Genomic DNA, 24995 nt, shown 5'->3' with positions numbered 1-24995 from the left:
TTTAAATATTTTTGCATCATAAAGTATATTCTCTAAAATCATTAATAATAACAGTATATAGTAAAAAAACTTTTTTCTAATTAATATCTTTAAAAAAGTACACATTTCACATTCCTATTATTATCGTGCCCATTCCACAATTTTGATGTGACGTAACACGCCGCCAAAAGCTTCTAAATAAACCGAAAGATTCACCTTTTTTTATAAAAATGGAAAGAAAACAACGCTGTCATTACTGTTTTGAGCCTAAATGTAAGAAAACCTCTGCCAAACATCCAGGAAAATTATTTATATCTATCCCGAAAGGGGAGAAGCACAAAAAATGGTACAGAAAAGTTTCGACGTGACATGCGCCCTACACCGTCTTTCACGTCAACAGAACATTGTTGAGAAAATGTGTAAAATAAAATATGAATTTTTTTGATAACATCAAATTTGTAATCGACTGATGTTCAACGATGTTATATATACGAGCTGTCGGATTGTATGTGATCTCTAACCTCATGCAAAATCAAATAGTTTTTCTCTTAACAAGTATTATAAAATAAAGTATTTATAAGGACCTTTATCAAAGGGATGAAAGCATTTATGAAAAAAATGATGTTAGGTTTCCTAGATACAAACCGCATATATGACAATTTTACAAGTCACCTAAAGTAATTATCATTCTAAATTAACAAATTAAATAAATGAAAATAAATGTTTCAAGGGGTTGACGTGATAAGCATAAAAAATAACTTTTTAGCCAAAAACAGTTAAGTATTAATTATCATTTGGATTATTTTTATCAAACTGAGAATGTATTTTCTTCAGTTTTTGGGGCGGATGACGTTACACAACGCGGTTCAAGCCATGATTTTCTGTTAGAAAATCGATATTTCCGGGTATATTTTGTCATTTTTTAATCAATTATTATGAATGATGAAATTAACAAAATTATATTTTTATTTCACATTTGAATTCTTTGAGAGATAAAATTTACAAAAAACTTAACTATAAGGCAAAACAACATTTTTGTGGATGACCCTATTCTACTACTTGTTTGAAAGCTGAGCTTTCTTGTTAAAAAATCGTTTCTTTTTCTTGAAAATTGAACTATTTAGTTATAAGTGTAATTGTTTTGTTAAAAATTAATTGGTTCTGGTTGAAAATTGAACTATTTAGTTCAAAATCAACATTTTATGTTGAAAAATGATATTTTCGAGATCAAAGGTCCAATTTTTTCTACAAAATTGGACCATCTAGCTTGTAAATTCTACTCCTTTTATGAGTCTTTTTGAGTTAAAAATTTCTTCACAAATATACGCTTAAAAAATGATAACAAAAATCAGTCAAAGCAGGCGGTATCCGATCTGAGAAAAGGGCTTTGTAGCTTAATAGGCAAAAACTAAGACACATCCCCTATTTCTTTTACACCCCTAGAGCATGTAGTGCGGTTGACTAGGGTACGAGGTAAAGTCAGGTAAGTACTGAGTGAGGTCTTGAAGGGTACGGGGTAACGTGTTTCTGTGGTACGTGGTATAGTCGGTTAGGGTAAGGGGTAAAGTTACTTAGGTTACGGGATGAATTTATCTAAAATACATGGTAAATTCGGCTAGAAAACAGGGTAAAGTCGATTAGACTAGGAGGTAAAGTATTTTATAGTACGGGGTTGAGGAAACTCAGGGAAACATTGTAAAGTCGACTAGGGAATGGGTTGGAGTTGGCTATGGCAACGGGGTCAAATCGACTAGACTAGACTCTATAGTATGGAGTAGAGTCGGCTAGGGTTCGTAGTAAAGTACTTTAAGGTACGGGGTACAGTATTATAGGATGCTAGTAAAGTGCTTTGGGGTATGGGATGAAAACTGTTAGGGTACGGGGTAAATTTATGTAGTATACGTAGTAAAGTCGGCCAGAGTACAGGATGAAGTATTTTAACGTACGGGATACAAACGCTCAAGATACGGGGTAAAGTCAACTAGAGATCGAGGTAAAGTTGGCTAGGGTAGGGGTAAAGTTGTCTAGATATGAAGTAGAGTCGGCTAAGGTACGGGGTAAAGTGTTTAAATATAGGAGGGGGGGGGTGAAGTGTTTTGGGTTACTAGATAAAGACGGTTAGGGTACGGGGTAAATTTACGTAAGGTACGTGGTAAATTCAGCTAGAGTACGGGATAAAGTTGGTAAGGGTAAGGGGAAAATTGTGTACGGTATGTGATGAAGTCAGATAGAGTACGAGATTATAAAACTCTAACAAATATCGCCAATAAAAAATAAAAAGTCTGCATTTTTGAAAATGTTTTAAATCTTGAAAGTTTAGGAAGACCATCATACCATCAGTATTCGGAGGGGAACCACCTTCAAAACTTGCTGCCTCAGATTTGTTGATTTTGCCCATAATGAACTTCGCGTAGGCTATCCTGGTAAGTGGTGTAACGTCGGCGAGGTTTGGATTGTAAGTAAGTAAGCGATCAGGATCAAGTGAAGCTAAATCGGAATCCGGGAACATGCGAATATGACGTTTCAAACTGCGCCTAGTTTGCCTGACCATCGCCTCCGTTTTGCTACCAATTAGATCACGTGATATGGTATTTTGTCGGACAACAGCATTCCAATCCTTTTTGGTAGAAGCACTGCTTTTTCTACCAATTGCTTTCGCTATTTGGCTGAAGACATCCTTTGGCTCCTTTTCACTTTGAATCACTGAATTTACGATTCCTTCGACGAGTCCAATCTGGAAGTCCTTCTGGAGTCGTCTCTCCATCACTCGTCCTTTCTTTCCAGATACTAATAAAAAATCATATTTTTCAATTATTTACAATATTTACAACCATGCACGCGATTATTGAATGTTTCCATATTTTACGTAATAGGGGGAAGTCCCCAAACTACATTACCAATTTGTCATAGGATATCCCGCAATATTCTTTATTTCAAGTAGGACTTTTTAATATTTTAAAAATATCAGAAAAACATGGAGGATATCTCCTCATAACAATAAGAAATCCTATGATATCCCATTTCATCCTATTTATGTCCCGGGTTATCCCAGTGATAACCCAACGGGATATCATACAAGCTGAAAATGTTGACATATCCAGGATATCCGGTGTTTCTATGGGACGTTTCTGGGATATGCAAATGTTCTAAGAGAGATATATACAAATTTCAATATCCCACGTTGTAAATTTAAACATTCCACATACAACCCAGATATCCCAGGGATATACAAATTTTTGTATTGAAAGATATATCGCCAGGTTAACCCTAGGATAAGCCGGAATATAAATGGGATCAAATGGTATATTGGAAAAAAATCCCATGATATCTTCTACTTATGTGAATTTCTGATCTAATGGAATATTTGGTAGAAGCATCTAGGTTATTTCAAAATATAAAATATAAATAGAATATCCCTCAATATTCTTGATCTTAATTAAGGCTTTTGAATATCCTAAAACTGATAGAAAAACATCCTAAGACATACTGTGGAAATCGAAGTTTTCACTTTGATGGAATATCCCGTAGAAATCTCTAAGACACATCAAAACATAAATGGGATATCCCGAAATATTAGTCTTTTTTAATTATAAATAAAAATATTGTTTGTTCAAAATACCAACTATTACATTTATTCATTAAGACTTTATTTTTTTAAATCGAAAATTATCTTAAGCAGCATTTTCTGAATATCCTAAAGATGCCAGAAAAACATACTAGGATATCCTGTGGATATAGCAGTTTCCGCTTCGAAGGAATATCTCGTAGATATCTCTAGATAAAAATATCTTATACCGAAATATTCTTATAGGAATTTTGAGTACCATAAAGACATAAAGACTTTGGACAAACATTCCATGATATTCTAGAGATATCAAAATTTCTGATGTGATGGAATATTCTGTATATATCCCTACGATATCTAGATATATAAACAAAATATTCCGCAGTTTTATTTCTCTCAAGTATAAGTTTTTAATATCTTAAAAACGTGAAAAAACATACTTGTTTATCCTGTAGATATCGAAATTTCTACTTTGATGGAATATACCTAGGATATCTCGAGATATAAATAGGATATCCCGAAATATCTAGTTTATATGCGAAGATAAATTTCAGAATATCTATTTAATACTTAATTCTACTTTGATGGAATATCATGTAAAATTTTCTAGGTTACCTGGAGATATGAATGGGATATTTCCTTATGTAACATATTTAAAAAAAAAGTAAAGGTCATTTCGGAAGTAAATTTTAAGAGGAATTCAATAGTGACCTTCATTTTGACCTTGAAGTTGACTTTCACGGCTTTTTGAAGCTCAACTTTGTTTTTTTAAACGGAAACCCCCTTTTTTACATCTGAAATCGATAGAGCGAAAAATTTGACGTTCAAGTACGTACCCAAGTCATAGGACAATTGTAACGTTCAAGGTCAGTTAGAGGTTATTTGAAATTAACAAAGTTTTCCGAGAGGTCAGTGTAATTCCTGAAGTAAATTTCAACGAGGGATTCAATAGTGACCTTCATTTTGACCTTGAAGTTGACCTTCATGGCTTTTTGAAGGACAACTTTGTTGTTTTTAAATGGAAACCCCCTTTTTTACATCTGCAATAGATAGAGCGGAAAATTCCACGTTCAAGTACGTACCCAAGTCATAGGTCGATTGTAACGTTCAAGGTCATTTAGAGGTTATTTGAAATTAACAAAGTTTTCCAAGAGGTCAGTTTAATTCCTGAAGTAAATTTCAACGAGAAATTCATTGGTGAGCTCTGTATTGATCTTGGTTACAGCGTTTTGAATATTGTAAAATCATAAAGAAATTTTTCATTAAAAGTTCCAGGTGTTCTGGTGAGAGTTCTGTTCCTCCCGAAGAGTTATGCAGTCCTATACCGTTTAGATCGAGTTTGATCTTATGATAAAGTTCGTTTTCTTTTAAATCGCACTTTTCGTAATGGAGAAGGGTTCAATCCAGTCTCAAAATCAACAATTGAAAGAACTGTAAGGCGCTTTATGAATCACGGATGTATCAAGGACCTTCAGAGAACTGGTCGGCCAATAATCTACAGGATCTGAGGAGATGCAGATGGACAAAGCTCAAGCATTTGTTGAAAACCGACACCTTAGTTTACGTCGAGCTAGTGATGAGCGTGACGTTGTTCCTGAGACAGTGCGAAATATTTTAAAAAGCATTAATTTCCATCCTTACGAAGTTCATCTGGTACAAGAGCTTAATGAAGACGATCCTGATCGTAGGGTTGAATTTTGTGAAATTATAATGGACAGAATTGATAGAGATCCTCTTTTCTTGTACAATACAGTATTTTTAGATGAATCTATTTTCACTTTAAAAGGTGCAGCGACGGAAGAAATGAGAATTGATCAAATTTATGCGTTTGCAGATGTCATTTGCAAAAAAGTCCATTTCAATATTTTGTAGGAAATTGTATTCACATTTTTTGTTTTTATTTTCCAATTGAAAACTGCCTAATCTTTGGTTGATTCTCATTTCTTCCGTCGCTGCAGTGGACACTGCATCACCCAGCTACGTGATAATCCATGACGATTATCACCCGCAAAAATGTAAAAAAAATTACGATTGTACAAATAAATTATTCGAAAGGTGTCTGCATGATATTTATTTCCCAGTAGATTTTTCAAACGAATAATTTATTCGCCGGGAAAGCACTAAAAATTATTACTTGACATGTTTACAATACGAAAAAAAAGTTGAGAAAAAGATTCGAATATACGGCAGCGTGGTCAACATTCAGACTGGTCCACTGGACCAGCGGCTCTTGTTGAGAGTTTACGCGTGCGAACTGGTAGAGTTTCTGCACCCTTGGCTAATGTGATTTACAAACGCTCATAGCTCTTACAAGGGACCAAAAAATCCGGGACACGTGGCTTATTATTTTTGAAGTAATATCTATTGATGATAGTCTCATCAAAAAGTCAACGTCCCTGAAGAGATCTTCCCCTTTGAGAATTGTTTCTTGACCCACGGACGATAACGAAGTACGCTCCGATTCCGCGTATAGAGTGAAGGTAACAGCTAGCCTGGTGATTGATCACAAATACAGTTACAAAAACACAGACAGGGCATGTCAGTTTTCTCTGCTTTTTGCTCCATTTCGCAACGTATTTCACAAAATTTGGGGACGCCATCTTCAAGACCTGGCCCTTTGGAAGAGCCGTGAATCTCTAGAATTATTTTATTTTGTCAGAATTGTAAGTAAAAAAATAAATTAGCTAACGATTCTAATCTTTAAAATGGTGCCGTCTGCTACCTGCTGGTTTCTATCTTTCGCAAAATTCATATTTGTCGGGAAAATAATCATTTCCTCAACAAATTTTTTGATTTTTCAACATTTCATTGAGCCGAGGATCTTGCAAAACCCCGGATATTCGACAAGTTTTCTTTCTTTCGTTCACAAATCCTTCGGAAAAAATATATATGGAATCAGTGCCGTACCTATTGAAAAAAATTCAAAGTCGGATTGAACCAACACCCTTAAGCAGGACTTTTGTGTGACCTAAAAACTTCGGAAAAATATCATATTATATCCTAAAAGTATCTAATTTCCTCTGCGATGGAATATCCTGCAGATATCCCTAGAATTTATCGAAATATGAATGGGATATCCCGGAATATTGTTTATCTCAGGTAGGACTTTTGAGTATTCTAAAAACCTCAGAGAAGTGTCCTATGATATCCTATAGATATCGAAATTTCTGCTGTGATGAAATATTCTGCAAATATTAAAAGGATATCTCGTGATATAGACGGTAGATCTTACAATATTCTATTGCTATATCCGGATATATCTTAGGATATTTTTGGGATGTCAAAATATCTTTGATTGAATATCCCGCAATATCCTGTTGATATGAAAAAGAAAAGAAGAAACTTTCTGTGACAACTCACAAGCTGCTTCTGTCTTGTCGACATTTGGAGTTTGCATTCCATTTGTTCGAAGAATATCAATCAACTCGTATCGCAGAGTTGATATATCCTGTCGAATTTCCATCACGTCGTCTTCTGTAATTCCAAAATCATCTCGTTTTCTCTGCTCAGCCGTAACGTACCGCCGAATGAGTAATCGCATCACAATATCGTGTCTTTCCTTTGCCTTTTCTCTTGATTTTTTCTAAAAAAGGTCAATGTTTATAATAGTTTGGCCACAACACAGCAAAAAAGAAACGATTGAAAGATTGCTTAAGTGAATCCGTTTTTTTAAGAAAGCTGATTGGACGATTTGTCTTCTGAATCTAAATGGCGGGTTTGAATCGGACATCTACATAATATTAATCTGTTAATTCCTATGGAACAGATATTTTAAAATTCTTTTTCGACATTTGGCTTCGCATCGAAATTGTTGAGATTATGCTGCCATATTTCACACAAATTAGAAATTTTCAAATCAACAAGTGCATGAAATAAATTATGTACGAGAGAGTCAGATTCTGTTATGTAATTCTTTTTTGAACAAATAGAAGCAGGGTTGCTATACATGTCAGGAAATTCCAGGAAGTCAAGGAATTTAAAACTTTTTCGATAAACTGATATGGAAGTTAATTTGTTTATTTTGTTAAAAATTCAAACAAGATTGTAATAAAGTATTTTTTAGTGTTAAATTCAACAGTTTTGTTTCAAATTAGTTTTTTTTTTCATAGAAATTGCAACTTTTTTATTTAGAAACTATAACCATTTGGTTGAAAAAAAGTATATTTTGGTCGAGGATTCAATTATTTTGTTAAGAATACCTCTTTTTTATTTAATACAACTGTTATTAGTATGAAATAAAAATCTTTTTTCATTGAGATATCGAATATTACATTATTAATTTTTAAACCGATAATTCAACTATTCCGTATTTAGATGAAAAATTATCTTTTTAAATTAAAAATTCAACTATTTTGTTAAAAATTCGTATTTTTTGTCGAAATGTATTGTATAATTTGATCCTAATTATTTGTTGTCTACTGGTCTAAAATCAATATTTTTTTAATATTGATTTTTATTTATAAATTGTGAAAAAATTACTCGCAAGCTCTGCTGGGATCCGAACTCAGGCCTTTCAGATTGTCGGTCTAATGCTCTTACTCACTAAGCTACGCAGAGACGAGATCTGTTTTTTCACAGCCCTTGCAACTTGAATTCTGTCGTAATTCCCTATATGTACATTTAAGATTAATTTCTCAAACATTCGGATAGCTTGTATTTTTTGATGTTATGGTTTTGACTAGATAAATTTATTAAATAATTTGATGTGAATTGTTTTTTGTGCATTGCTCTAAAATGAATATTTTTTAATAAGGATTTTTATTAATAAAAATGTCTTTTTTAATTGTTGATAGCTCAATTTAAAAAAATTTAATATTCTATTTTTGTTTGGGAATGTTTCATTTTAAATTCTCATCAGAGAAGGTATTATTTAGTTTATAGTTCATGTATTATGTAAAAAAAAGACTTTTTGATAAAAAATTAATCTTTTGAATTAAAAATTCAACTTTTGCGGTTAAGAATGCATTTTTCGTAGTTTATAATTCAACGTTCTAGTTAAAAATTACTTTCTTCAAGTATAAAACTAATTATTGCGTTTTAAAATTATTTTATTTAGCTAAAAATAAATTTTTTTTTACTGAAAATTTAACTATTCAATTTTTGCCTAAGAATTTATTTTATTGTTTGGAAATATAACTATTTGGTTTAAAATTCATTTTCTTTGTTAAAAATTCTTTTTTAAATGAAAATTCAATTATTTTGGTAGAAACTTTATAAATATTTGGGTGGAAAATTAAACTTTGCTGTTAAATGTTCACATTTTCGGCTTAACTCATTTGTTGAAAATGCTAATTTTTAGGTTTAATAACACCTTTTTTGATTAAAAATTAATATATTTTCAGGTGGAAATATGAAGTTTGTTTATATATCTGAAAGAAACATTCAGAATGGTCGGGGAAAATAAAAAATTGGTCAGGGAAAAAACAGGGAAAGTCAGGGAATTTCGAAATTGGAATTTTGCAGCAACCCTGATAAGACGAATTAAATAGTTAATAATAATTCATCATTAAAATTATTTAATAACATAAAAAAAATAGTTAAAGATGAGGAAATTATTATATAATTTTTTAAGCCTATTTAGAAAAATGTCAGGTCATATAAAATTGTTTTGATCCAGATGTTTATTCAGAAAAGATCGGGTAATACTCGCAGATTAAAATACTTACGATTATAGATCTGGATGAGTGACCTGCATTTCCACATTTGATTATTCTATTAAAATTCTTAGCTGTTGGTACCATGTTAAAAGGTGGTGGCACAGTATCACCATCTTCAAAATAACTCATCCACAAATGACTTCTTGCAAATTTCCATTCTGTGTCTGCCCTTTCCTGTAAATATGCACTAATTATTTTCTGTTCCAACCACTTAAAAAAATTAAATATAAATAATAAGAAATATGTAAATAGTGGTTTCTAAAAAAGGAAGATATGAAGTACCGAGATGATTTGGTAGGAGTTCGACATCATGGCGATGAGCATGTTCAGGAGCACGATGATGTTAATCACGGAGTATGAACCAAACATGAGAAGTGCCCAAAATCTTGTGAAACTCTTGATACCAGTAAGATCGAAAGACATGAGGTCAACCATTCCAAAACTCGCCCAAAATAACGATTGTGAAGTCTCAAATAGGCTATGGATTAGAAAAAATAATTGTTTAAAAATTTGTATTGAAAGGATGAAAAAAGATAGAACAACATGGAATATTACATAAAAGTATAAAAAATGATAGAGCAATATGACAAAGGGGTAGAGAAGGATAGAGGGTTTGTAATATTTATGCACAGGAAATTATATAAATTATCAGACGAGTCACTGGAGCACTGCCCTTTTCCTGCATTGAAATTTATATTATGTGTCGTAGCCTAATTAGGTATTTTCACTTCAAACAATAGCTAACTTCACTAATAAGAAGCTGAGGGGAAAACAATGGATCAAATGCATGGAACAAAACTTTATTTCTGCAATATCTTTGTAGTTATTAATAGTAATTATTATTTTATTATTTCATTAAATAGCAATTAAAAAATAAAAACTTTTTTACAAACACAGATAGAAAAAATTAGATTTTATGAAGATATTAACAAAATACGGCAAAAATGAACTGAATCCCACGCATTTGGCACCTTGTTTTCCCCTCAGCAATCTAGGAAGTGAAGTTAGCTGTTGATTTAAGTGAAAATATCTAATTAGGTATTTTCACTTCAACTGTCAGCTAACTTTCCTTTGTTAAAAGCTGAGAGGAAAACAATGGATTAAATGCATGGAACAACACTTTATTTGTGTAATATATTTGTAATTATTAATCATTATTATCATTTCATTATTTAATTAAATAGCAATGAAAAAATAAAAACTTTTTTTCAAATACACTTATATAGAAAAAGTTAGTTCTTACGAAGATATTAGCACAATAGGGCAAAAATGAACTGATTCCCATGCATTTGGTCCCTTGTTTTCCCCTCAGCAATCTACGAAGTGAAGTTAGCTGTTGATTGAAGTGAACATACCTAATAGCCGATCCAGTCGATTATCGGACTACCTGGCCAGTCGGCTAATCGACGCTGAATCGATGCAGTCGAGTTTCAGTCTATGGTCAAAATCCACAGGGGGCGTTTCTCGAATTGCGGGCTCGGATTTGTGCCAGGGTCCTTTCCACTCCAAGCCCTCTTTCCCTCTCCACTTGAGGCTTCCTTCATTTCCTTTGACCCAGATTCAACGACGTCTTCATCAGGTGTAGGCTATCATAGTAAAGGCCGCAGATATCTGATCGCGGGACTCGCTAGTGGAGATAACTTCAACGTTTAGCGGACTTCTGGAATTCTTCTCAAGCTACGTCACCATAGATAAATTAGAGCACGCCGCGGATTTTCTGCGAAGGTCTCTGATTACATTATATGAGAACAATTTCCCGATAAGTGCAATTAAGTCTAGAAAAGAACCAGAATGTAGGAATATACACCTGAAGAAACTCCGTGAAAAGACTAGAGCGTTGTACAATAGGACAAAAAGAACTTAGTTGGCTTCAGACTGGGATATCTATTAGACGGCAAAGTACTAATACAATAAAAACATAAGAATTTACAAACATTAAGATTGGAGGTGCTTCTACAAGGAATTAAAGAAAATTCTTGACACAGCGACGCTTAAAAAGATCATGGCAAGAAATACGGAAGATCGCCTCGGGCTCATAATGCTCGAGAATGGTAAGTTTGCCGAAGACGCAGAAGCACCGCAAAATCAATAGATGGAAGTCTACTTCCTAGGTTTTCAGCTAACTTTGACAGAGAGAAGGAAGGCTAGGGTCGGCAGTAAAAGATGGCTGACTGAAATTTCTCCGCCGAGGTAGTTAGTATCAAGAAAGTTGAATGGGCCGTTAAGTCGTTCTGCCCCTTTAAATCACTAAGAGCGGATAGCGTTTATTTAATGCTCCTAAAAAAGGGCATGGGTTTCGTCGTTCGATCAAACTAAACTGCAGTCCCGCTATAGAGAACGTTTCGGGGGTACTATGAATGTCCGTCGTGCAATCTTGGGATACTCCAAACTATAAACAGTCAGGGCCGTTTGAACCATTTCTGTTGAAGTTTCATCTTAAAAAACCCTGTCCGCTGTGCGGGTACATTCTAGGTGCGCGACTTACTCCACTCGCAAGTGTGAGCACGCCTAGAACACGACTTTGGGTTTTCACGCTCGATGATGTATTTATCTCGCGCTGTATTATGTATTTACATCGCGCTATGTGCTCGGTCTTTATATTTTTCCCACATTTGTTTACAGACCTTTCCGAGGTAGCAATATGTCGGCACTAAGCCCGCATGGTGCGTGCACTATGTGTAGAATAATCGACACGACGTGATGGCGAAAATGCTGACTTATGTGACCTCATATGCGTCGCACATGCGGCGCACGTCGTATTCGCACGCGCATGCCGACAAGGTGCCCTCACAATGTAACCTCTTATGCGTCGCTTTTGCTGCGCACGTCGTGTCGGCACGCGCGGTTCGGAAAACTGCCCTCGCATAATTATATTAATTTAAAACATTTTTTAATAATTGATGGGCCGGATCGAAGATGGGGACATAAATATGTGTCCTTATTCGATTCAATCCCTCAATTATTCAATCAACTAAGCTTCCGAAACAATACTGGAAAAAATAAATTAATATTAACCTATTAAACAATATATTTTAAGAAACATTTCATAAATCAATTTAACCCACTTAAAAGGTATTGTATTCACATATTTAGCAGGTGCTATATGTTATAATTAATGTTTAAAGCAATTCTTAACAGGGAACACACCGTAAGTTTCATCCCATTTTGTTAGTGCCAGTTACATAAAAGAATTTTGATCCAATCGTTAATGTTATTCATCTAGTTTGGTCCAAATCTAGAGATAGCAGTTCAAAGTTTTGTAAAAATGGTTTTTTTTTCTACAATTTAATAACAAAAAATGCAAGTATTACCTAAGCATTCTGAGAAGGGAAAAATGGTTTACTTAGAAACTTATTGTTGAATATTCCTAATACAAAGATATTCTTACAAGGGTGGGGAGGTTAGTCAAGAATTTCAAATTCTATACCAATTATGGATGAGAATTATTAATGTTTGACTTTAGAAATTATTACAAATCATTACAATATATTGATAATCTAATTCAAAATCAAAAAATGTTTTATTTTAATACATTTTTTTAAATTTTGCTTTCACACAAAACCTGCGATTGTGAGGAGCCATAATGGCCACATACTCTGCTGCACGTCGTGCACACTCAGTGTGCTCACTTTGGGTGAACATTTATCACCATCAGCTTGTGCGGACACAGTGCTTACGTTCTTGGCAACACCTCACGCATTGTTATCTGGGTTTAAAATTAAAGTTCAACGGATCGACAACTATAACTTCGTGATTTTGAACTCTCTTTTGTTAAAGCTCTTTCGGTTTTATCGATCACATTCTCATCACGTATCTCGTGCTTTGCACTCAAATTTGTTCAAAATGTGAACTTTTTTACATTATGTTTAGCACTTTCATATCAAATAAAATACATATTTAATGTACCTCAGCCTGGGATTGCTTATTCAACAAATTTAATATGTTTGTTTTCAAGGTAATTTTTTACGAATAAAACCAAAACTACGATTCCTATTGAAATAATATTCGTAACAAATTTGTAGATCTTTTTTGGTTGAATAAATATTGTCACATTCATTCTCGTAGCTTGTGTCGTTTGTACACGAACTAATGAAAAAAATTTTTAATGTTGTATTTTATGAATAAAACAAAAACTACTTATCCTATAAAGAATTAATTTATCAAAAGTTTTTGGACCTTTTTTAGGTGGACAACTTTGGTCGATTTATCTCTTTTCGTGTCTTGCTTTGTTAAAAAAGCTCTAACTTTTTAAATTTTTATTAAAAACGGCTGATTAACGAACTCGATCTTTCTTTTTGGTTCCTCAAATTGTATGCTAAAGCACAATCCATCCGACCAAACGTTCGAAAGTTATCCGGTATACAGACAAAGATACCAACAACGACGACGACGCCGGACAGACAGACACTGACGTAAAACGCGTTTTTCTGACTCAGGGGGCCTCAAAACTTCGACATTTTGTAAAATCCGCAAGAGTCATTTTTCGCATAAAACTAATAGTACCTTCTCAATATGGATGAGAACGTAAAAATATTTTTTTCCATTTAAAGTAATAGAAGACAAACTAGATATAGAAGCACTCAAAGTTCAATCCCAAGTTTTAAACTATTTAAATAAAAGTCTAGAAAATTTATAATTCAAAAATTTTGAAATTGAATGCTCAATTATTTACACGTATAAAATGAAAGATACTAAAACTTTGCATTATAGAGTTCCAAGTTTCAGATTCAATTAAAAAAAAAACAATCCAATTTTTTATTTCCCCATGCTTTAAATTGAAGAATCAATCAATGAACTTTAAATTGTTTATTATTTTAGGCAATTTTAAGCTGGAAACAAAGAAAATTACAAAAAAATGTAACTGAACACTTCGCAAATTACAAGTTAAATTATTTTAATTTAAAATAGTTAAAACATCCTTGAAAAGTTTTCAACTTTTATTTGCAAATCTTGCGAAATTTTGAAGTTGTTAAAATTTTTTTCAAATTAAAAATTATTTAAAAATTTTGTTCAGAACTTCTAAACATTTTAATATACAATAAATTCTGCTCGTTTAAAATTAAAGCTTTCTTTTTAAGCATTGGTCCGGACACAGGATCGTCCCTGCCTATGATTTGCTGAAACCTTTCTAAGCCAGCAGCACTTAGATCCTTATTGTTACGTGTTCTTGACGATTTCTTTTTCACATATTAATAACTTTTAACTTTACTTCTTAAAAAATATTCGCGAGCTTTTACAGATTTGTACAAGCTCTCAGAAATACCATATTTCTTTTAAATAGACTGTTTTAAGGTACCAGATTTCACCTTGTCTAAAAGCTTATTTTTCTCTGCGAAAGATATGCACTTCCTCTTGTTTTCTTTCGGCATTTTTGTAACGCTACTCTGCAGAAACTACGATCCATGCTGCTAAGGAAAAATTGACGTAACATCTAGAACAGGGAGGGTATTCCGTGGATACTTTCTTGGACTTATGGAATGCCTTCAGAATAACCCTCCAGAAGTCATATGTCGAGAGGCTTCAAAGTGTAGTATGCCAGAGGAGCTAGAAGACTAAATAGGAAGCATGCTATGCCGTAGGTGGCTCGAATTTAGATGGAGCAAAGGCCTAGTTAGAGAAATAGCGTCGCAGATTATCCCACAGAGGGTCCCCTGTTACCCCTCCTGTGGTGCATTGACTTTGTAATCCTAGTCAGCGGGATTTATCTGAAAACGCTGATGGATCTTATAAGGTTGGCGTTGCAAATCGTAGTGATTTGGTGCGACAGCTTAGGGCGTGGAAAAACGACGGCAATGAACATCACCTAGAGGAAGCCACGTTACCCGCTCATGCAGGGGCAATTGATGTTGTTCCTCAACCTCTTGATGATCCAACTCCACCATATTCTCAAGAGGTGGATGGCCTTATAGAGGGTGGAAAAGCTGGGGCTTACCAAAATGTATGCAAACCCGCATACGCTTCCATAAGAATAGCATTAGCGTATAAGACGGGTTGCATACTTTTTTGTAAGCCTCAGCGTGTCCAACCAATTAGAAAACAAGAGGCAATTAAAAAGGACATACCATAAGAACAGAGATGTTATGCGCCTTTATTGTTTGGCAGAGAAATGTGGGTAAAGTTTTAGGAGAGAAAATCATAGACTCTTTTTACTCAAATATCAAGAGTAAGCTACAAGAATAAATAAGCAGAATCTGGCATGTTCAAAACGCGCAGTATCTGTAAACAAATTGCTTTCGACTGTAGAAATAACTGCTATCAAAATGGAAGTGAAATATCAGCTTCTTATTGATTAGCTCTCCTTGGAAGATGTGGACGACGAAGAATACAGCACCTTGTAAGGAATTTTGGTCATGCTGCACTAGAACTCAGGTATGTGAAGGAAATACTAAGGCATTCTCTGCGCAAGATGAAGATCATAAATGATCTGTGTGCAATAATAGAACACCTCAACATCAAGATTTTACCTACGTATTTACTCTCTAAATCTGTATTAGTTAAAATTGAACTAATTCAAACAGTACACTCAATTTTTCACTTAAAAATTAGTTACTTGCACGGTTTTAACTCATGAATTACTCAACGGGCCACTGTTTGTACCTTGCCAATTGAGTGGCTAAAAAAATAACTAATTTTTATTAGCGATTTCTAAGAACTACCCATTCATTAGTGAATTTCTCAGCATAACCACGTCAAGTCATTGATGCAGAAAAAGATAATATTATTTTGCTACTCCAACAGACTTTCAAGAATATGCGAGATAGTGGATTTCAAAGAACACACTGGCTATCATGGATATTCAAGAGAAGTTCCCCGGAATTTTCTATTAAAACGGAGAAATAGTCTCTAGTTTTTACTTTTGTTATTTAATTAATAGTTCTTTTCTTCGCTGCGATAAGTGCCACGTATTAAAAATAAATCTCATCCTGCAAATTAAAAAATGAAAGCGTCTCATTTTTGACGAATCAATAATTCAATTTTGTCTAAGAAATTGGTAGATTCTTGACTAACGAATTAGTAATTTTGCCACCGTTCGGCATGGTGACCAGTGGCGCGCAACGTCTAGCGTTTGACTAAGTGAATTAGTAAGACGAAAGTGACCAATTCAATTATTTTTTACCAATAATCAGTTACTGAGTTCTTGCTTCTACAATTAGCTGAATTTCAATGCTAATTAGTTAAATTTAACTAATTCAGATTTAGCGAGGAAACATAATACAAACTGCAATCGTTAGAACGTTGGATCGTAGAATTAGGCCTACAAATACAGTCTCTGTCTCAGCAAAGGATCGAGATCCACCATGGAAGATGAGGCTAAATATGGATTTCAGCAAAGTAAGATGCAAACTGGAAGTGAGTTGATGTTCTTACTGCCAGATTGCGCAGGTACGAGAAAAGTAGTGCACGAAGGTAATAAAATCGAAGCTTTCAGACAGACGAAAGAAGGTTCTACCGTAAACTATTGGAAGTTGGAATACATGACAAACTACTGGTCGGGTGCTTGGGGAAAAATGAACAGATGTAATTTGGATACTGCGAAGCTCAAACTGAAGAAAGCAAGGGCAATCAATAGCCCTGCAATACCGCTGGAAAACATCACAGCATTAGATGTTGCAGCGGTCTCGAAAAGGGCAAATAACTGGAAAACTCCAGGTCCTGTCATAGCGCACAATTTTTGGTAAAAGTACCTGATGAGTGTGTATAATGCGTTGGCAAAGTGTTGTCTAAAGATCATTGAACATCCATCACTATACCTTCCTTGCAGAAAAACAAAAAGGATTTTGTAAGAACTCGCGAGGCAGTAAAGGTATAGTCACTATAAACGTTACTGCCATGACTTAAGCTCGTAAGTATCAAAGGAACTTACGCATGGCATACATTGATTATAAGCCAGCATTTCCTTACGTGCTGCATGACTATTTCCTTGAAAGCTTAGAACTTTACAAAATCTTCTTAAGCCTCATTGCCTTTCTAAGTCGTACGATGACGCTTTAGGTGAACACGAATCAAGTATTTTGACCATGGACAACCAAGGATAACTACATCAATACGCATTACGACGGGTATATTGGTCATCAAATGACCCATGTTCTGTAAATGGATGACCTGAAGCTGTACGCTAGTTCAGCGCAGAAACTGCAGCAAGTGATCTATGTCACAAAACTAAAGTTAAGACAAATCTAACGACTGCCTTCACTACGAGACTTAGATGGATTATGAAGACTTTTCTCAACTCGGAAAACAAAATCAGGGCAACCACCACCTGTGCTACTCCAGGCCTCACGTACTTCTTCAGACTCATCAAATGGTCTTACAACGACCTTGCAAACTTAAACAGAATCGTCTGCGTAGAAATTACGAAGCACCGAATGCATCACATTTATTCAGCGATTGAAAGGATAGTTCTATCACGAAATATAAATAGGGGGTAGGGGCGTTGTAAATGTCGAAAAATGTGTGAGTCAGTTGCGAGACTATTTTTACAGAAAACGAGGTGTTGCGTTTTACAGCACCGTCCGTAAAGCGAATATTGACTACACGACCTTGAATTTGTCCTCAGATGAGTCCTAGAATATCAGAGCAAACTCCATAGAGAAATTAAAAATACAATGGAGACAGAAAACTATCCACGGCGAGCACCCAAAAACGTTAGATCAACATAAAGTGGATAGTAAGGCATCCAATATTTGGCTGATAAAGGGTGTTCTATATCCAGAAACGTAAGGATTCGTCATTGCAATACAGGACAAGGTTTTCAGCACCAGAAATTATCGCAAATGCGTATTACATAAAGACGTGGTTGACCTATACCGATTATGTGGAGATACCAACAAATCCATTGAGAACATTATTGATGACTGTAGCATAATGTCTCAGAGAGAACCCGTGTCTGTTCACGCCGAATTAGATTGGCGCTCTTTTGGCGCTATCTATGTCTACTAGATAGAAAAATCCATCACGTAGTTCTATGTACACCCACTAATGTCGCTAGCCAGAATTTGACATCACATTAATATAAAAATTTCGTCTAAAATCTAGGTTGGCTTTAGAAAGTACTTCTATTTGTACTTTGAAAAAGAATGCGTCATTTAAAAACTAATCAATAAAAGATAAAAAATTATATTTATTGCAGTGCTGAAATGAAAGGAAATAAAATAAATAAAGTTGCCTGTGTTGTCAATGCTGTCTCATAGTGCAGATTTGTTAATTTAATTCATCACTAAGTATCGATTGATCTGACGCACTATACCTTGTCTAGTGGTAAACTATTGAATGAATGACAAAGCTAATATAAAAAATCATTGCTGAATAAAGACATTTTATCGTTAGGTTTTCTAGGAAAGTAATTTTCCTTTTCGTATGACATGTATCCAGTACTCATGTACATTAAAATGAAATATTTTCAAACCTCAAATATTTTTCAGTGCTACCAACAGCACTCAACTTTCATCATGCAATGCGATTTCAAAACTGCTACCAAAAAAGTTGGCAACAATAACCGGAACCGGATTGCAACAATCAGATGTTCCCTATGCCGCCATTCAGTATTAATACGTTTCGTTTCGCGACCATGAGGTTTAAAGTTTTCCAGCTTCTTTTTCGACGTAAGGGAGTTGGAATCAAGACCCAACCTCAAAACTGGATTTTTTCATTTTACTCCATAAATACTAGAATTACATCTTTTCTAGATAATCAAGGCTTAGTCCTCTTTTCAATTAAATCTATATCCGGAATAGAACGTTGACTAATTCCAATAGTTTTTGTATAAGGTGTTTTTTTTTCTAACCCCAGCATTTGAAAAAAATCGTCTCACATGAAAGATATTGAAATTAAACAATTTTTCACTCCAAATAAAAATTTGAATCAATGCAGGAATTTGGAAACATTCTGACAAAAAATCACATACGAGCTATATTCCATTTTTCTTACAGAAATCTGGAATTTGTTAATATTTTCAATGTAGCTCATAGTGCTTTTATGTCAGGAATGATTTAATTATAAAAATTAGTATCAAATATGTAATCTAGGTCGCATCTAGATCTACTAGATTTTACTAGATTCACTAGAACTCGGCAGTACCGCTTGTTTAGATAGCGGCTAGAAGATTGGAGCGTTACATTTGCGCACTGCCCCAGCATAGTTTCTCGAGATAGTGCCAGTATAGACTCGTGGCGGTCTAGGCTGGAACAGTATAGCGCCATAAATTTATTCCACACGGGAATATACGCACATACATAACGATATAGCGGGCCCTGTACCTAGGACTCTTAACAGAATAGATGTCTTTCTATAGATACACACCAATACCCGTTTTAGAAAGCGAATATTACATCTTATATTGGGATTTTGCTTTCCAAAGCGATTATTACATTCGAGCCAATAGATCTGACATCATAATGCGAGAAAAAACGTGGAAGAGTCTACATCATCGACATTGCTAGTCCACTTAAACGAAATTTTCAGTCAATCCGTACAGCCAAGAACCATAAGTATAAAGATTTCACGCATGAAGTAAAGACCATATGAAGGGTGGATATTCAAAGCCGTTTAATCGCCATTTCCAATTTTTTACAGTAGACCAGAAAAACGCTCGCATTTTTTGTAATTTTAATATTTTTTGAAAAGCTCACGACTGTTTCTTCATTATAAGATAATACTTCACCTATTCAAGTTTGAAGCAATTTCTATTACAATTGAGGAAGATACGACCACTTGAAATTTTGCCACGTATAAGTCGAGGGGTCTGCAGTTCAAAGTCGTATAGCATCCATTATCGTCACGAAGTGAAAGTAAGAGAGACGTGTGTTCCTCGCAGCTGATGTGACGTTTCTTGTTTTCCGCGACGCGATTAACCATTTGTCCGGAAGTATAGGACCTAGAACATCGCTTTTTGAACAAAAATGTTAGTAGATGAATGTCATAAAATAATCAAATGCACGGTTTGATGATTTTCAACATTGAAATACTTTTTGCATACGCGAAAAACAAAACGCAATACAGAAATGCAGTCAAACAGATGATTAGCACTGAGTCAAATGTTTTTAGGTAGGGTATTATACCAAATTTCAATGCGCATGAGTTCTCACGAAGAATGCTAACACACATATAGATACATTTGGTAAATCCTACTACTGTAAAAGTCCGAAAGTGTCTGTGAAAACACGAAATTTATATAAGTCTCCATTGGTTGTTATACGAGTTTGAATTGCCAATAGGACGTCAGTTACCGAAATGCAATGTTTGAAAAATTCTCACAATAAAACTATTGCGAATTTTGACTTGCTCTTATCGCTAAAATGACGGCATCAGCTTAGAGTTTCGAAAAAAAAGAAATAAAACGAATTTTGACAAATTAGCGGTTATACGACTTTGAATATCCACCCTTCATATGTAGGAATGTGAGACATACATCTATTCATCCTATTATGATTTTGGCTACTGGAAATGTGCACGGAAGATGCACTGAACATCTTGAACATTTAGGAGAGTAGTGGCTACTGATCCAGAGGTGACTTGTCACCTCCAACGTTCGCGGCCGCTGTTTAAATATGGCAGCGGTAAGGATAAACTCGAAGCTACACTATGCTCGTAATTATATACCTACAACATCATCGCAGGAGCTTTGAGCATCACATTAAATTAACTTATAACATCCTCACCTCATCAGTCACTTGACTAAGTCAGTGGATATGATGTAAAACCGGGTTCACCCGAGTAAACGTTTGAAAAAAAAGAGATAATAATAGTAATAGTTGAAAAGAGACTGTCAATATGGAATAGAAGAAAAATTGAAAGCATTTTGTAAAAAAAAATCAAATAAAAATCATTCGAATACAATAGGATCGAATTAAAATAGAATAAAAGTGCATGGCATTCTCTGGGTTAGCAAAAGGGGATTAAAACGTAAAGAACAAATAGAGATAGAAAAGGATAAAAAATTACATATTTTTAAATGAAAATAATGTGATATCATAATATCATAGAATTATCACGTACTTAGCAAATCTTCGCCAAGTAGCACACGCCTTTTCCTGATTATCAAAATCTGGTATATCCCCATGAGCATGATAACATTTTCTCTTCTCCAAGTCTGCATAGTACCACATGAGCTGATTCATTCCTAAAACATATCTCGATTAATCAAAGGTTTAAAAAATAATAATTATATTAATTATAATGATACAATCACAGTAAACCTCAAGATATCGAACCATTGCTTATTCTTTTGATTATCAACTTGAGATCAAAATGATCTACTTTTGCGGATCAACAATTAATTTTTACGCAAATTTATTCATATCTATTAAGTGACCTTGTTCAGATTCCCAATTCTGGGAATAACAGATCATGTTTTAGAAAATGATGAATTTGCAAAAAAATACATGAATTTCCTACAAATAATTGAATTTTCTACTAAAAAATATCAATTTTCAACCAAAATTGAACAGTTACATTTTCAGTTAAAACAATTTCTTTTTAACTAAAAACATGATTTTTCAACAAATAGTTAATTTTTCTACCGAATAGAGGAATTTTTGACTAAAATGATGAATCAAAAAACAACAAAAATCAACTTTTAACAAAGGAGTTCAAATTCCAAACAAAACTGATTAATAATTAAAACAAAAATATAGTAGTAGAATTTTCAAACAAAATTAATTAACTTTCAACTAAATATCAATTTTCAGTAAAAAACATTTTCTATCAAAAAAGCGATTTCTTAACAAAAGAACTCAATTTTAAAACAAAAGGATGAATTTTGAACTAACAAGATGAATTTCCAACAAAAAAAAATTGTAACAAAAGACTTCAACTTTCAACAAAGTACATATTTTAATTGTCAACCTGAAGAGACGAATTAAAAAAAACAGTTGAATGTTTGATAAAGAAGAATGACTTTTTAACACATTCATTTAGTTTTCAACGAATTAATAAAACTTTGAACCAAAAAGTTTCAGTCTCAAGCAAAAATATAGGAATATAGTCTTCCACTAAAAGTAATTAACTTTCAAGCAAAAATGGTTGAAACGATACATTTTCAACCCAATAATTGAATAATAACAAAAGAATTGTTGAATTTCTAACCAAAGCGACGACATTTATACCAAAAGAGATGAATTTTAAATTAAATATTAATAAATCTTAATCTAAAATAGTTAAATTTTCATTTAGAAAAAAATTTTACTAATAAAAAGAGTAATGATTGATATTAAGACTCAAAAATATTTTCATTTCAAATAAAAAACAGTTAATTTAACAGAAAGGTGGTGAATGCTCAATCAAAACAGTTTAATTTTAAACCAAAAAGTAAAATTTAGAACTAAAAATTATTAAATTTGTATCAAAAGAGATTAAATTACAACCCCAAAAGAAGAATTTTGAACAAAAGTGTTAACATTTTTAACCAAAAGATTTTTTTGTACAGGACAGTCGAATTTTCACCCAAAAAGAATGTTTTTCTAATGAAATTGTTCATTTGTCAACAAAATAAGTAAATTTTCAACATAAATATAACAGTAGACTTGTCGATCAAAAAGAATGAAGTTTCAACCAAAAATAGTTGTATCTTTCACTAACATGATGAGATTTTTACTAAAGGAGATAAATTTTCAATTAAAATACTGAATTTTTAACTGGAGTAGTTAATATTTTAATCAAGAAAGATTTTTCAGTTACGAACGAAATAAAATTCTAACCAAATTGCTGAATTTTTTACAAGAAAGTTTAATACTCAAGCAAAAAGAATGTCTTCTTAAGAAAGTGTTGAATTTTCAAAAAGAGTTCAAATTTCAGTTGAATTTTTAGTTGAAAATTTAATTTCTAACAACAAAAAGGAATATTGAACTCTAGAAATTCTGTTTACTCTCAAAGTATTTCTTTAGATTCAGCTGTTTACTGATTCAAAAAGTGTTTCTTTAGATTAACATTCGTAGTTTATGTTTTAATCTAAACTGAATCATTCTTTGTTCAAAGAAATGTAGGAAATTTTTGTAAAGAAGATCATAACTTGAATGTGAACTGATATTGGACGATTGCCCCACATAATAATTCATGACATGCATGAAAATTGGCATCATGAGAATCCAGTAAAAAATTCTAAATCTGTATAAAAACGTTGAATGTAATTTAGATTTAATTTCGGACTCAAATTAATTAACTGATATTTACTGTGATAATTATTACATACTAATTTATATAGTTTAGAATTATAAAAATTATAATAAAGTAACGTGACTCAGAGTTTAAGTTCGGTAATATTCACCACAACCAAAGGCGAAGAGGACGAGACTGTAGATGAAGAAGAATTTGATAATATCTATTATCATTCTCCCGAGGGAAATCTGTAAGGGTCCGAGGTGTGGGTTGACGCTGAATATGTGTACGAGTTTTAAAAAGCTGAAAAAAATGACTCCTAGATTTTTACGCCCTCTTATATTCTTTCTCGAGTGATATATATAATTTAATGTACCCCAAATTGGTCATATTTTTTCCTCCCAAGAGATATTTTACAATATTTACAAAAAGCATTTCACAAATGAAATTAAATAATTTGTCATCTAATAGTAGAATTTCAATCCCAAGTTAATTTTGATTGTTAAAAATTCAACGTTTATATTAAACAAAAATACAAATGACGGATTTCCAAAATCAGTTCTTAAATCTTCAAATTTGAACTTGTTTAATTTATCCACTTCAAATACTCGTTAAGGGAGCGTTCGCATATTAAGTGACATTAAAATAGGAGGGGTCGTTTTTTGACCTGATTATGTAACATTTTTAATTGCATGTGCTATCTAAAAAAGCAACGTTGAGTTGCTGTTTCCAGTTTATTTATCTATTAAAACATTTTTCAAACGTTAAAAATTAAATCAAAAGAATTTAAGTTTTGAAGGTTTCAAAATGTGGGAAAAAGAATCTAGAAGATTTTGAAACAATTTTTATAATGTTGAGGATTTAAAACATTTTTAAGTAAACTAAAACTTGCAGCATGTCAAGAATTTTATTTTGAAAAATTAATTTTAAGAAAAAATTAAAAAGATTTTTAAAAAAACTTTAAAAGCAAACTTTTCAATTTTGCATGGCTACAACACTTTATAAATAATTCGAGTAAGTTGAAGAGATATTTAGAATCCTTAAAAAGAGTTGAATATAATTATAAACTTGGAAAGTTTTTAAAAAGAATTTTGATACTTTTTAAGTGAATGATTAATTATTTCCTAAAATTTTTAGAAGGAGCGTACAAGATACCAAAGTCTAATATTTCATTTGGAATATTTTTAGATATTTAATAGATTTTGAATCGATTAAAAATATTTTAAAACTTGGAAAGATTTGCGAAAATCCCAATGAAGCGATGAATGCAACCGACTTTCAGTGAAAACTGTAGACAGAAAATAACGTTACGTAATATGTTAACACTCCCTTATATAATTATCAATTCTTTTTCTCGGTATATCAACAAGCGACGGAGATTTAAAATTTGCTAACGTTACCTGAAAATCATACCGGCCGCAAATGCACCTTCAGATAGAAGCATCGGATCAAAGGCGTCCCACTGATCTCTTGGATACCAAGGATCTTCCCCGCTCCAGTACTCTCTCTGAGAAAACAAAATTAATCCTTTAAGCACCTTATCTTTCTTTAAGAAATCCCAAAATAACATAAAGGTCAAAATTGAATTTAAAAAATATTATATTTTGGGGATCCAAGAACAAACTATAACGGAGATAAATTAGTTGGTCTATGCTTAGAAAGGGGTCTGTTTATTACAAATACTTGGTTTAGACATAAAATGA

General features: G+C 33.2%; 1 protein-coding gene across 1 annotated transcript in view; it reads right to left on the bottom strand.

The window, feature by feature from the left end:
• Nucleotides 1–24995, bottom strand: part of LOC117173262 (transient receptor potential protein) — an 84681-nt gene that overhangs the window by 5098 nt on the left and 54588 nt on the right. Inside the window, 7 exon segments of the mRNA XM_033361731.1 lie at nucleotides 2314–2766; nucleotides 6905–7127; nucleotides 9211–9375; nucleotides 9484–9679; nucleotides 21196–21319; nucleotides 23462–23595; nucleotides 24693–24804. Coding sequence (XP_033217622.1) covers nucleotides 2314–2766; nucleotides 6905–7127; nucleotides 9211–9375; nucleotides 9484–9679; nucleotides 21196–21319; nucleotides 23462–23595; nucleotides 24693–24804 — 1407 coding nt within the window.

This window comes from Belonocnema kinseyi, chromosome 5, assembly GCF_010883055.1.
Source record: "Belonocnema kinseyi isolate 2016_QV_RU_SX_M_011 chromosome 5, B_treatae_v1, whole genome shotgun sequence".
Lineage (NCBI taxonomy): Eukaryota > Metazoa > Arthropoda > Insecta > Hymenoptera > Cynipidae > Belonocnema > Belonocnema kinseyi.
This window is presented reverse-complemented; position numbering and strand designations above follow the sequence as displayed.